Raw genomic sequence first — 14,226 nt, 5'->3', positions numbered from 1 at the left:
TGTGCATTTCTTTATCACTCGTTTAACAAGCTAATAGAAGCCATATTCAATTATTTCTTGAGTGACTAAATAAATAATACTTATAACTTTAAAAAATCATTATAATTGAGCTATATGAAGCTAGTCTAAGATCCTACTTTCATAGAATGAAATGTAACAAACTAGAGTGTACTGTATTAGAAAGCAGAGGAAAATAGAGTAGGAAAAGGAAAGGTTGCAATTTTAACTGCAGTATTCAGGACAGGCATAATTAAGAAGGTAACAACTGAGTAAAAATGAAAGAATACACTTAGCCATTAGATATCATGGGAGACAGGTATAAAAGGCAAAGAGAGCCGGGTGCCAGTGGCTCATGCCTGTAATCCTAGCTACTGAGGAGGCTGAGATCTGAGGATCATGGTTCAAAGCTAGCCTGGGCAGAAAAGTCTGTGAGACTCTTATCCCCAATTAACCACTAGAAAACTGGAAGTGGTGCTGTGGCTGAAGTGGTACAGTGCTATCCTTGAGCTGAAGAGCACAGGGATAGCGCCCAGGCCCAGAGTTCAAGCCCCACGACCAACAAAAAAAAAAGGCAAAGAGAACACCCTAAGCTGGGAGCACAATTGTCATGTTTAATGAAGAAGGTCCGCATGGCTGGTTGTGAGGAGGAAAACAATAAGACACGAGTTCAGAAAAGCAATGAAGGCTAGATTATATAGATCTTACAGGCCTTCGAAGGACTATGGATTTAGGTAAAATGCTAGGCAGCACTGAAATGCAGATAACGTGTCTCACTTTGCCTACTCAATTGAGAATTGGAAGGGGCAAGTGCAGTTATAGGAAACCCTCATATTAGAGGCTATTAAATCGAATAGGTTTGTAGCTCAGCAGCACAACACTTGCCCTACATGTGGTAAGGTCTTGTGTTGATTCATAGTACCACAATATTTTTAAAGGGCGTTTTTATACAATCTTATGGAAGATAGTAGAAACTCAGAGCAGAGTTAGCATCTGAGGTAGTGAAGTTGTGATAAGTGCTCAGATTAATGACTTATTTTGCAAGCAAAATGAATAGGATTTCAGGAGGGTTTAGATACAGCTGCCAGACAGAAAAAAGTTAAAAAGAGACATTAAGCCAAATGAGGGTTGATATTGGAGATGGAGAACACAGATGGAGGAATAGATTTATGGAATTGTTTTGTAGATACTATTTGGTACATTTTACATATCAGTGGGTATTAAAAGTCTAATCAAGTAGTAAGATATGTACCTAGAATCTATGGAGCAAGTCTAGTCTGAAGATAGAAAGGGGGTGAAATACCAATGTGTCTTTTGCTGGTATCCAAAGAACTGAAACTGGATAAGACACCAAGAAAAATGACTGTTGAAAAAAATGTGAAAAGGGCCAAGGACCAAGTCTTGGGTTAGTAAAACATTAAGATGAGAGAGAGAGAGAGAAAGGGGGGACAACAAAGAATTATGAAGAGTAAAAGACAACTAAAAATTTGAGAAAACAAGGAAGATAAAAGACTCCAAAGTAATTATTTGCCTTAGCAACTACAAATCAACTGTGACTTGATTTAAAAAAAATTCAGCACAATAGAAGTAAAAACCTAACAAGCAATTAAGAAAAAATAAAAGAAAATTGGATTCAGTATGTTTTTTGGAAAATTTCTTTCAAAGGAGAGTAAAGCAATAGGAATACATTGGCAATTTCTCTTTAGATAGGAGCTTGTTTATATGCATGTGGAGAAATCTAGAAAAGAACATATTGGGACAATCATCGATATGTTTATGAGTTCACAATGAATTAAGACAGGAGTAGGACTGTAGAGGATGAATGAGAGGTCAACAATCTGACATTACAAAATTAAAGGTTGTAGTTTTAGATACGAAGAAAGAAGACTGAAGAAAGGTAGACGTGAAGACACTCCATCCACTTTGAGTCCCAGTTACTGAGGATGAAGAGAACAGAAGCTCCCTATTTGCAAATTATAGAAGAAAGAGTAGATTTTTGCCAATGATGGATCCTGAATTCCTGAGGACACCAAAGAGGAATTTTAGCAGTTGGCAGACACGGGAAACAAAGGAGGCGATATATGGAGTCATATAAAGTTTTTATGGGATTGGATGCAAAGAGATGAGAAGAATGATGCGGGAGTCCTGACATGCTTGCTGTGGCAAAGAGAAGTATAGTAAAACGGATCCTGACGGACTTAGGAAAGATAATGGTGGAGAAGTAGCAAATGTGCTGAGGCTGGCCAATTCAGGGCATGTGTCTCTCTCACCATACCTGTCGGAAACTAATGCTGGATATTCTCTTTGACTATGGAAATAATAGAGTTGAGGCCAGCGTTATTATGAACCATTTAGGAAATAGATATGACCCTCCCACACATAGATATTTGGTGGACCTGCTTACAATTTTTGACTTTTCAGAGTTTTAGTGAGGAAGTAAGCTAACTTTTCATAGAAAAGTTTGCTTTTACTTACATCCGTGTTGCAGGAGCGATACCGTTTCCTTTCCCCAAGGCAGTATTTTCCACCTCCTGAAGGTCTGAAAAAACATTTTGTTTAACATGTGAATACATCTATCCCACAGACAGTACATATCTTATTGATGAGATCATATGAAGTTTAAGAAAATACCAATACGATATTGTATCAGTTATTAAAATGATATCATACTGGCAATTCCTAGCAGTGATTATGGCTATGGAATATAAAATTAAGATATTTATCTGAGTAATTTATAACTACTATTAGGAGTTACATTATAAGAAAATATGGTTAATTTAATTTAATTACCATACTACAATACTCTGTAAACTAAGTGAGCTTTACTTATTTAAAATATAAGCCATTTCAGTCATATTTAACAAATCAATAATCTGATGATACATATGTTTCCCAAGTAGAAGTAAAATTTGTTTTTCTCCCAGATGGGAAGCAGAGAATATTACATAACTTTCTGGAATTAACTCCAGCTCAAAGTAAACAGTATGGAGATGAATTTCCATCTTATTTCAAATATTACATGAAGTTTAAAACCCAAGTTTAAAAAAATCATATGGCTTTGTATTATATAAATCTTTATGGCACATCCAAATTATAACAGTAAAATGTCAAAGTACTGATTTACATAAGCTAAGCTGTAAGGATTTAAATATTAGGGAAAGTCATATTCTATTCCTAGAATACATAGTTATTGAGCAGGTAAAATTATCTAACTTCTTTTAAAAGGTCTCAAACATTCCCTTATATCTCTGGGGTTAGCATAACTTTATACTAATTTATGACAATCTATAGTTGAATCCAGGTTGATTATTCTGCACTTGCTTTAATATGATCATGCTTACTGGTATCAATGGGATAATTAAAGCTAAATTTGGAATCTATATTGAATGTCAGCGAACGCTAACTCTAGTGGAGGAAAGGCAAATATTCAGCTTGAAACCAGCTTAAGAGAAATCGGCCAGTCAGAGAAACACAGGTGGTGGGAATGGTGGTAGCAATGGCTAGCTAATGAATGGGTAACAGGAAGTTCAGTTTAATACTACAGTAATAATCAACAGAAAATAGCATAATGGAAACAGAGCTAATATGAAGGTAAACTTTTTAAGCTAAAGAGATAAGCGATTAGACATTTGGAGAAGGAAATAAAAGGAGAGGACCTACTTTAAAAAAACAAACAACAAAAATAGATTCTCTTTTATCATAGGGGTGTGGTAGGTAGGGCATCTAAGTAGTATAGTGTATCGAATACTATTCAGGAAAAGAAAAAACATGGCACCTGACAACAGCTAAGGAGTTTCATCTCCAGCAGTACAGGAAAGTACCACTAAAGAACAGTCCACCTGTACTGGGCATCGAGGAGAGGGAGATGCAATAGAGCTGGCAAAGAATACTAGGGGGGCCTGGCCTTATGCCAGGAAGATGCTGGCTGGAGAAAGGAGTAGTGGGAGAAGAGCAGTCTGACCTGCATAAAACAGTCATGGGGAGAAAAGTGGTGGCAGCTTGGGAAGATGATTAATGGGGGCATGTGAATGGAAACTATTTTAACACATGGGCAGTATCCTTTTCATTGTGATTTGCGATGCGAATCAAGGCATTTCAACCCTTGAAGTGCTCTCATTGGCCCTTTTAATACTAATGTAGCAGTAATAATTTTATGTGACATGTGAAAAGACCTTAGGTTTCCTGGGAATAATGGTAATGTAGCAAAAACCAGACCTGGATTCATCCATAATTCAGTAGTTTTCAGAAGAGGAAATCTATCTGATTATTACTAGATTAGAAGTCTGGCTTATCTAGGGCAGATGCACAATATGTTTCTTTTTTTCCTGATTTTTATTTTTAGTTACACCATAAGGGGAACGGAAGAGTCTTGTCGAACAAAGCTCCTCCACTTTCCTGTGCCTATTGCTTGTTCTGAAGACAAGCCTTTGGCTCACTGACGAAACGTTTTTACAGATAACATGTGAAACCACAGCTTTGAATCCTTTCCAACTGTGTCTTTTTGTTGGCTCCGGCTTACTTTAGCTACTTACGCTGGACTGTCACAGTGTCTTAAGGATGAGGAGACGCCGCCCCCGCAGGTCCTGCTGCACTCGCCCCACAGGGACCAGGGACCCCAGCCCCCATCTACGCTCTGGGGCCAAGTGCCAAAAGGAACACAATCTCCCTGATAACACCACTGCAAGATTTCACAGAAAACACAGAATTAGATTTCAGGCAGACAGAGCTGTCAGGACAGAAATACTTAAGAGTCAGGCAAATGACCAATTTTCGGCATTAGTATTCTCCAAAGAGATAACAGATAGTTCTTTAACTGTGATTAGACTCCGTGAAGGTGCATGTGACTTGTAAATTATCTTTAGGTAGGCCATGATTTATAAGTCTTTAACATGTACCACGAGTGTAAAAAAAAGTACCTCACTTCGCCTTTTCTTTGTTTTTCTTCCTCCAGACTTTTAATGTTTCTCATTATGGAGCTAGCTACAGACCTCAAAGTCTTTTTTTTTTTTTATATATCTTAGTAATTTCTTTAAAAAAATCTTTATATTCCACGATTATTAGACTCATGGAATGATAACACAATATGGAAAGTTCCCCAGTAAGGAATTTTTATGACGGTAACTGCTCTTTCTTTAAAAAAAAAAAAAAATGGTTGAGGCTACAATAGTAAAAGAATGTGTTGTGGCATTTCATCTACATGAGCACTGCAGACATAATAAAAGTAATGCCAAGACACTAGGGACTGGGTACAAAAAAACCCTTATATCCACTGACTAGCCATGTGTATGGCCCTACATGAACATGTGTACTGGAATTCTGTTCAGCTTTACTCTCTGCAATAAACCACACATACTGCACCTAAGTAGAAAGCCAGGAATAATTTATCGAGATGCAGACATCGCATAATCAGCTCATAACTCTAGCATGATAAATCTTATTTGCAGAATATGGCAAAATAAAAGTCTTCTTTAAAACCAATAATTTGTACATTTTTATTAGTGCACTTTCTGAATTATGAAACTTTGACAAACCAACCCAATAACAAAAAAGTCACTTGCTTAAATGTGTAACAATAGGAAGCATGGCTAGAGTTGAGCAAGTATCAGTTTAAAAAAAATTAAAATATAAAGGGACTACGGTATATGACACTCAGAAAATAATCAGTTCATGATGCTAATTCTATCGCCAACTTAGTGATTTTTTGCCCACGAGATATATCTGAAATTCTTTCACTTTTCTCATTCTTCATTGCTACCACCCCAAAACAACAGGCAAATGGAGTAGCTTCTAGCCTGGCCACTCAGTCTCCTTTTTACTGTTGGAACTTATGTTACAGACAGCACATAGAGGTATCTTTTTAAAATACTTATCACGGGCTGAGAAGATGGCTCAGTGGTAGAGCGCTTGCCTTGCATGCCTGAGGCCCTGGGTTCGATTCCTCAGCACCACATAAGCAAAAAGAAAAAAGCCGGAAGTGGCACTGTGGCTCAAGTGGTAGAGCGCTAGCTTTGAGCTGAAGAGCTGAGGGACAGCCCCCAGGCCCAGAGTTCAGGCCCCGCGACCCGACCCAAAAAATAAATAAAACCACTTATCATACCATATCACTTTTTTTGATAAGAATATTTCAGTGTTTCCTACTTCCCTTATCCCTGGTTTAGAGGATATACTGATCTAGCACCTGCTTTCTTCAGCCTATCTCCTTTGCACTGACAGTTCCAGACACTGACTTTTTTTTTTAAATACATAAAGCTTGTTTCCTAACTATTCATGATGTATTTGCATTTTCTAATCCTTTTGGTAGTAGCCGCCTCTTATTTTTATTTTATAATTGTTTTATATTTTGATCCTTATAATGATGAAAATGATGGAAAGAAATGTAAGCTTTCATGCACACTAGGCAACCCCTCTACCACTAAGCCACCACACCCCAGCCTTTTTTATTTTGATGTTTCATCTTTTTTGAGACAGGATATACCCACATAGCCGAGGCTGTCTTGAACTTGTGAAGCTTTTGGTTCAACCCCTTGAGTCCTCAGATTAAAAGGATATACCACCATGCCCATCTCCCAGGTCTTTATATTGCTGGGTTCTCATTCGGTCTCAGATCAAGGATCATCTCAACAAACAAGGCTCCTGGACTACTTTGTTGTGAGCCCACTCCCCTTTATACCAGGATATAACAGTGTGTCATTCTGTTTCAGTTCTCTCTTACCATTTAGCACTGTTTGTGAGAAGAACTTTTTATCCTGTTTATCATTCAAAGCATGTCTTCCCCCACTCCCCTCCTTAGAATGTAAAAGCCTGGCATAGGAATAGTTAGTTTAATGAAAAGAAAGAAATCCGGTTCCCTGGGACCACTAGCCACATTTCAAGGCTACCATAGCTGCACATGGCTAATAGTTACTATGTTGAATACAGCAGATCAGAGAACATTTCTATCATCACAGAGAATTTTTTTAGAAATGGTTAATGTATGAGACTCTAGAGGTTGAGAAAGTCAAATTCAAGGCTAGGGGCATGACTCAACTAGCAGAGTGTAAGCTCCATGAGTTCAATCCTTAGTATTACCAAAAAAAAAAAAAAAAAAGTTCAGGTTTATATATGTTTGCCTGTTACTTCAGATTTCCTTGATTATACCTTAAGTCTACTGCAGATATATAGGGAAATTTTCACTTTTTTAATTCACTTTTTAAATTATTCTTTAGAGAAAGGAATTAGGAGGTCCTTAAGAACATTAAAAATGGGGCTGGGAAGGTGGCTCAGGGGTAGAGTGCTTGCCTTGCATGCCTGAGGCCCTGGGTTCGATTCCTCAGCACCACATAAGCAAAAAGTGCCGGAAGTGGCACTGTGGCTCAAGTGGTAGAGCGCTAGCCTTGAGCTGAAGAGCTGAGGGACAGTGCCCAGGCCCAGAGTTCAGGCCCCATGACCGGATCCCCCCCCCAAAAAAACATTAAAAATATAAATCTTATTCTTAAAGCAAAAGATAAATATACAATATTTATTTTGCAAAATGGTGCTGAGCTCTTGACATTAATATCTATACAGCATAGTATTTGATAAATGACTTGTGAGAAGAACTTTTTATGCATAAATTCATGTTTGTATTAATAAATCCTATGGAATTATAATATGACAATTATATTAAAAACTTAAGTAACAAAGACTAATGGCTAAGAAATTCACAGTGTAAGTATCAATTTTCTAGGAGTAGACAAGTGATTAGTCATTAGTTTAATAGCTTGTTAATATTTTAACTAACCAGTTTACAAATAAACAACTTCATCTTATATAGAAAAATGTACTTTCAGTTTTTATTCTTGCAATTTCTCAGGACCTAAAGCAAATCACCTGATTTTCTTTTGTTTCCCTAACTATAAAATGGAAATTCATTTTGGTTTTTATTCCAATGTAGTTTAGAGTAAGACAACATTAAAAAATTAGTATTGCAGATGAATTTTCACATAAATTAAAAACCTAACATCTTGCTTAATTTTGATCTCTGGCAAAAGTGTTCTTTTGTGTTTTGTTTGGTTTTGTTTTCTCCCTCCATATTTACAGGAAAGGATGTCCTGCTAACTTCTGCTACTTCTTTCCATTGATAGTAAATACCTTGGTGCAGAGGAAAACATGATCTCACTGAATAAAAGAGCTTTAAGAAATCCATACAAATGAGTTGGATGATTGGAGGTACTTTCTTACATATTTGCATTAATTAGTATATATAAAAATGTAATGGATAACGTGGAAATAATGAAGAGAATAACTACATTGCACCAAAAAAATAAGTTGAAGTATATAAATCCTATAAGCATATAAAGGTAAAATTTTGGAGTGTTGTATCATCTACTTGTATCCTTCTTTTGTTTTTACATGAAGTTCCAAACATACAATTTTCAGAGGCATAATATTTTTATTTTGTTAAGCTAGAAAAGTTATATATACATATACAAACCTATTTCTAGTCTTTACTAATGGTTTTAGTCAATTTAGTAACTTTAGATTGCTCTAAATACCTTATGCTATATCGGTCTAAATTATCTAGTTAAATTGGATGCGTTGGCCTTCCTTCTCCTAATTCACGTGTGTTTAATAAGCTCACAAAGGTGAAAGAAATGAGACAATCACATGCCCAGAATAAAATCTTATATTCTTATTCTTGCTTTTCACATTCTTCCTAAACTAAATAAATATTTTAAACACTATATTGAAAGATAGCATATTCCAGTGAACCTTTAAATGACTTCCATAAGAAACAGTAGTCATGGAAAAATAAGGTTATTCTCTGAAGAATTGTTAAATATCATGATCTATCTCAGGGGATTTTCTTTAAGCAAGACTATTTAAGCAATCTAGTTTTGGGAATGTGTCAGAAACTCACAAAGGAAATTTCCAAGATGAGTATATGAAGTATTTTTAAAGTTTTTTTTCTTTTTAACTTGAATTATTTTAGGTTGATTTTGTTGTACATGGTAACAATCAGACTAGGTCTAATCAACATCTGGAATAAGAGATCACTAAGTAAATCCTAAGATTTTTTTAAAAGAAGCAATATTGGTGATTCAATATAAAAGAGTCCTACACAAGTCCTCAGAGCTGAGTTCAGGGAAGCACGACATCTTGAAAGCCTTCTCTCTCTGCTCTACAGGTATGGGAATGTTCAAGCTATATTTCAACCCAAATTCTAAATCTGAACTTGTCATTTCATACTTTTAAAATTTCTAGAGCAGCTGGAAGAACTACTATTTTTTTACTTCCTGTGTTTAGAGTTTAGGATCCAGTCAAAACAATGTATATCCTGCCCTAAGTGGATTAAGATCTAAAGCTGCAAAATGTCCTATTATGTATCCAGTGTTTGGGAAAGGCATATGATAATCTTAGTCTAATCCAGCTATATGTTTCACAATCAAAGACATTAGGAATCTGTATCACTTATATGTAAGCCTAAATGCTGGACTATTGCTCAAATTGGGTCTTGCCGTGCCCTTATATCAATCTTTTGGCAATCTACCAAATATTTAAAACCTTCTTTGTGGTCATCAACAGGGAGTACAACGATTGAGTTTTGATTATCCTTAATTTCCTGTTCAGTGACAATGCCAACACTACTACTAAAGTTTTTACAATCTAAATCTTTATTTCCTATTTCATCAAATATGGTAACCCTTTGATTCCTGGCCAAAGGGCTATTGCTGATGCTATATCCAAGGAGAGTTCTCTGGCTGAAAATTCTATTGACTGAATTGTAAAACACTGACCCATGGTCACACAGTACCAGTGCAATGTCTGGGCCCATCAAATTTCTTCCTTTGGTTAATGCTACTGTCCCTAAGCACATCCACTCCAACCATATGGTTCTTATTCAACCCTTGAATGCCTTATTCAGGCAAACATCCAATGACTGTAATAGCGATGTCAGACCCCCCAGGACTCACGCAAAGATCAGTTTTTAATTTTTTGGCCATATTTCTTACTCCATCTGCTAAATGTGCATGGAACAGTTCCCATGCTTACATGGAACATTTGTGGAACTGTGCCCTGGGCAGGAATCCCATATCTTTTGCAGCCAGAATTTGACGAGATCATCATGGATCCAATCCTCTGGATATGTCTATGCTATCACTCAAGCAATATTTCTAACCCCTCCCTTAAAAAAAAGATTTATTCAGAAAACGATGTACAGCTTTGGTTTTATTCTGCTGGCTAGACAGGGTGTAGGTTTCTTCTTGTTTCTTCTGATGGGAGTAGTTTTGAAACTCATTTTTAAGATAAAAATTTGTGGATATTCCACTCATGTCTCAGAGATACAGAAACTCATTCCTATTCTCTATGATACCCTCTGCTATCAGTTAAAACAGTCAGTCAAAAATGTCTCTGCCCATCACCATCTAAGAGGTTAGCAAATAATCAATGGTAATGATGAGGAGGAGGAAAACCACACAAATCTCATGAGGTATTATTCATTCCATCTCCACAAAACTCTTAAGAAATATGTAAAATTGGTTTTCTATCATTTTCAAGTAAAGAGTCCAATACTGAACCAATTGCTACACAATCACGTGTTCATAACTCGCTTAGTGCCCTACCCATACTACCTTCTTATTCTGATTACTCAGCTAAGAAACTTCCACAGGTAACAAACCCACTTAAAATAAACTGGGAGCTTGTGATCCTAGCTACATGGGAAGCAGAGATGGACAATCATGGTCCAAAGTCAGTCTAAAAGTTCTTCCTAGGCCGGGTGTCCATGGCTCACACCTATAATCCTAGCTACGCAGGAGGCTGAGATCTGAGGATTGCGGTTCAAAGCCAGCCCCGGCAGGAAACTCCATGAAACTTATCTCCAATAAACCACTCAGAAAACCTGAAGTGGCACTGTGGCTCAAGTGGTAGAGCACTCCCTTGATCTTAAGAGCTGAAGGATAGCGCCCAGGCCAGAGTACAAGCCCCACAACTGACAAAAAAAAAAAAAAAAAAGTTCTTCCTAGAAACATGGGGAATCACAAGTACTGTACACCTCAAAATTAAGAATCAAAAGTTGATTACCATTGACACAGATTAAGAATGTGAATCTTTAGAAATCATGTGTGGTCCAATTTCTCTCTCTCTTCATATTTTATTTATGCATGTGAATAACTTCATTTTTCCCCTATCTGCATTTCTAAATTTACATTACATATGATTAATTTTAATATTAAGAGAGTTGAGTATCTCTCAAAAATGGTAATTTGCAAACAATGCATTATCTTTATCCCATGCAGATAGGTGTAACATATGACATTTCACAGCCTCATTATCACATGCAAATAGCCAGATATTAAATATATGTTTGTCTTGTAAATAACTGGTTGAGGTTGAGTCATGTGTTCTCCAATAGCCACTACTCATAGTTTAACTACTTGGAGTCATTACATAATTCATAGAATGCTACTAGGAGAGCTCTAAAATTTTTACATTTTGTTGTGCTTTGAGTCAAAACCAGGGTCTAGTACATGCTAGGCATGCTGTATCTGATCATTCACATGAGCTGTGCTGTTTATGTATATGTATTATAGAGTTACAGACTCAACCTGAGCTTGCTTAAGAGTAATTTTAAAACCATCAGGCCTAGTGGTAGCATTATTCTAGAAAAACAATAGATCACAAGAATAGTAATTCATCAATGACAAACAGTTTCTCACCATGACTTTGCCCCCTTACAGTTGTATATTTCTTTACAGATTGATGTAAATTGCTACTTGTCATTGACAAGACTGGTTGATTCCAAAGTAAACCTACACTGTTGTTTCAAGAATGTGGTTCCTAGTATTTTTCTATTACTTTGTGAAAAAAAAATAAAGAATTTTTAGTGGTGCATGAAGATCTCTGTATTTTTATTGGCTACTTACAAAATTTGGAGAGAAAAAAGCCTTAATCCTTTTAAAATAACCCTATCAATTCTTATATTTAGAACAATTTACCAACATTTCCAAACCCAGCATGGAAAAGCTATCAACATGGCACTAGGTCATGGGTCCTGAATGAAGCCGTCAACACAGATTAATACACTGTGACAGCTGCCCAAAAACTTTCATTCTTTTTATTTAAACATCCTATTGCAAGCTGAAATTCAGAGTAATCTTTGTTGAAAATAGCCTACTTAACATCGAAGAAAGCAGAACTAAGAACAGATGACAAGTAGTAGTTATTATTATGAATTCATTCAATAGTAATAAATTCTAAAATTTCCGTATATAACAATTCCTAAAGAATTTGAAGAGTAGATTATGTCTATTCTTATCTATTTGAATACTTCTTACTTTTCTCCCTAGGATCCTGAGGATGGAGCTCAGGTCCTCATGCACGCTAAGAAAATGCTTTATCACTTATCTCTATTTCTACTCCTGTTTAAACCAGTTTTAATAATTTTGAAAATTAGGCCAATGAAAACTAAACGGTTTTAGATGATAAAGTCTGTCTAGGGGGTCACATAATTTTTCCTAGGAATTATTTACTGGAAATAAAAACTAGACTATTGGGTATGATTATGAGATTGTTGTTGAAGTTTTCCTGGTACAAACATAGCTTATACACATGCCAACAGAAATACAAAACTGATATGAAAAAATGTTATTCCCTGTAAATTCATAAATAACATATTGCCAGATATAACAACAACTGCATTAGAAATGTGTTATTTTTACGTAATAGTTCTTAGTGGTTGACTATGGTCAGAAATATATTAGTTTAGTATACATGTCAAAGAGCTAGTAAATCATTTGAGCTTACCCCCTTCTCAATATTCCCAGTTTGACACAATGTCCCCTCAGCTGCTGGGATACTGTTGGTAACACAGCGGTTGCTTTTGCTGAGGCACCAGAGCTCTCTACACACTTCCTGGGAAAGAAGGCAAAAGCAAGTTGATCAGGAATAGAGAGAGAGACTAAAACCATGTCAACTCTTACATAAAATACTCACATTCAGCATCATTTAAAAAGTGTTATCAGGTTTCATGTTGCTGTGGAAGCATAAGAAAGAAGGATTTTGAAGAAGGTCCTTTAAAAGGTGGGCTATAAAATGTGGTATATAGATGGGTGCTGGAGGCTTACACCTATAATCTTAGCTACTCAGGAGGCTGAGATCTGAGGATCGCAGTTCAAAGCCAGCCTGGGCAGGAAAGTCCATGAAACTCTTATCTCCAATAAACCACTAGGAAACCGGAAGTGGCACTGCAGCTCAAGTGGTAGAGTGCTTGCCTTGAGCTGAAGAGCGCAGGGACAGCGCCCAAGCCCAGAGTTCAAGCCTCATGACCAACCAAAAAATAATAATAAAATGTTGTATGTATACTCAATGGAATTCTATGCTTCTATCAGAAAGAATGATATTGTAGCATTCATAAGGAAATGGGACGATTTGGAAAAAAAATTATATTAAGCAGAGAAAGCTAGACTCACAGATACATAGGTTGCATGGTTTTGCTCATTTGTTGTAACTTGAAATGTGCCTATAAATCTACAGATAAACACATTGGATGGTAAAAGACAAAAAATACACTTGGACAAAATAAATTATACAGGACTCTAGACATTCACACAGTGAAACCAAAGGAAGGTATTCTCAGGAGAGGATCACAAGGACTCAATAACTATGAGCATATGATCATATTAAAATGATGTTTATCAAAATGAATTCCAAGAACTGAAAACTAGAAGTTTTTTGTTATTTTGCTTTTAGTTTGTTTGTTTTTTCACCTTTATTGCTGTTTTCTATACCTTTTGTCTTGTAGGTAAGTTTTTTTTGTTTAGAGGAACACAGAAATGGTGGGACAAAGGGCGAACAAATGCAGCAGCGATACTCACTAGACATTATGTTGAAAATGAACTATACAACTTGTGGGGAAGGGGAGCTCGGAGGAAAAAACTGGGAGAAAATGAGGAAAGGAGTGACACTTCAAAAAGAAATGTACTCACCTGACTTATGAAACTATAATCCCTCTGTACCTCACCTTTACAATAACAATAAAAATTTTAAAAGTGGGGCAATAATTTTGGACAATTTTGTACAATTGTTTAAATATGTTCCCATAATTCTCATTTTTGCAAGTAAAGAATATCTTAGCTTTTAATTCTGACAGGGGTCTTTTTTACAATAGTGTACAGGAATTTCATTAATAGGGAGGAGAGAGATACATGTGTTTGTTACTCTCCAGAATATATAATAGCAAAAATATCCCAGTTACTAATAAAGTGCTGT

The 14,226-nt window shown here is 36.2% G+C and overlaps 1 protein-coding gene across 1 annotated transcript in view; it reads right to left on the bottom strand.

Annotated features, from left to right (window-relative positions):
* The window catches only part of Adamts6 (ADAM metallopeptidase with thrombospondin type 1 motif 6), a 202,128-nt gene that overhangs the window by 83,330 nt on the left and 104,572 nt on the right, over window positions 1–14,226 (bottom strand). The window contains exons 11-13 of the mRNA XM_042690837.1: window positions 12,763–12,870; window positions 4,530–4,675; window positions 2,473–2,536 (exon numbers count right to left, since the gene is read on the bottom strand). Coding sequence (XP_042546771.1) covers window positions 2,473–2,536; window positions 4,530–4,675; window positions 12,763–12,870 — 318 coding nt within the window. The remainder of the gene's footprint in view (window positions 1–2,472; window positions 2,537–4,529; window positions 4,676–12,762; window positions 12,871–14,226) is intronic.

The sequence above is a fragment of the Dipodomys spectabilis genome, unplaced genomic scaffold, assembly GCF_019054845.1.
Source record: "Dipodomys spectabilis isolate Male_0828 unplaced genomic scaffold, ASM1905484v1 ptg000140l, whole genome shotgun sequence".
In the NCBI taxonomy this organism is placed as follows: domain Eukaryota; kingdom Metazoa; phylum Chordata; class Mammalia; order Rodentia; family Heteromyidae; genus Dipodomys; species Dipodomys spectabilis.
The sequence above is the reverse complement of the archived record's forward strand: the minus strand, read 5'-3'. Positions and strand labels throughout refer to the sequence as shown.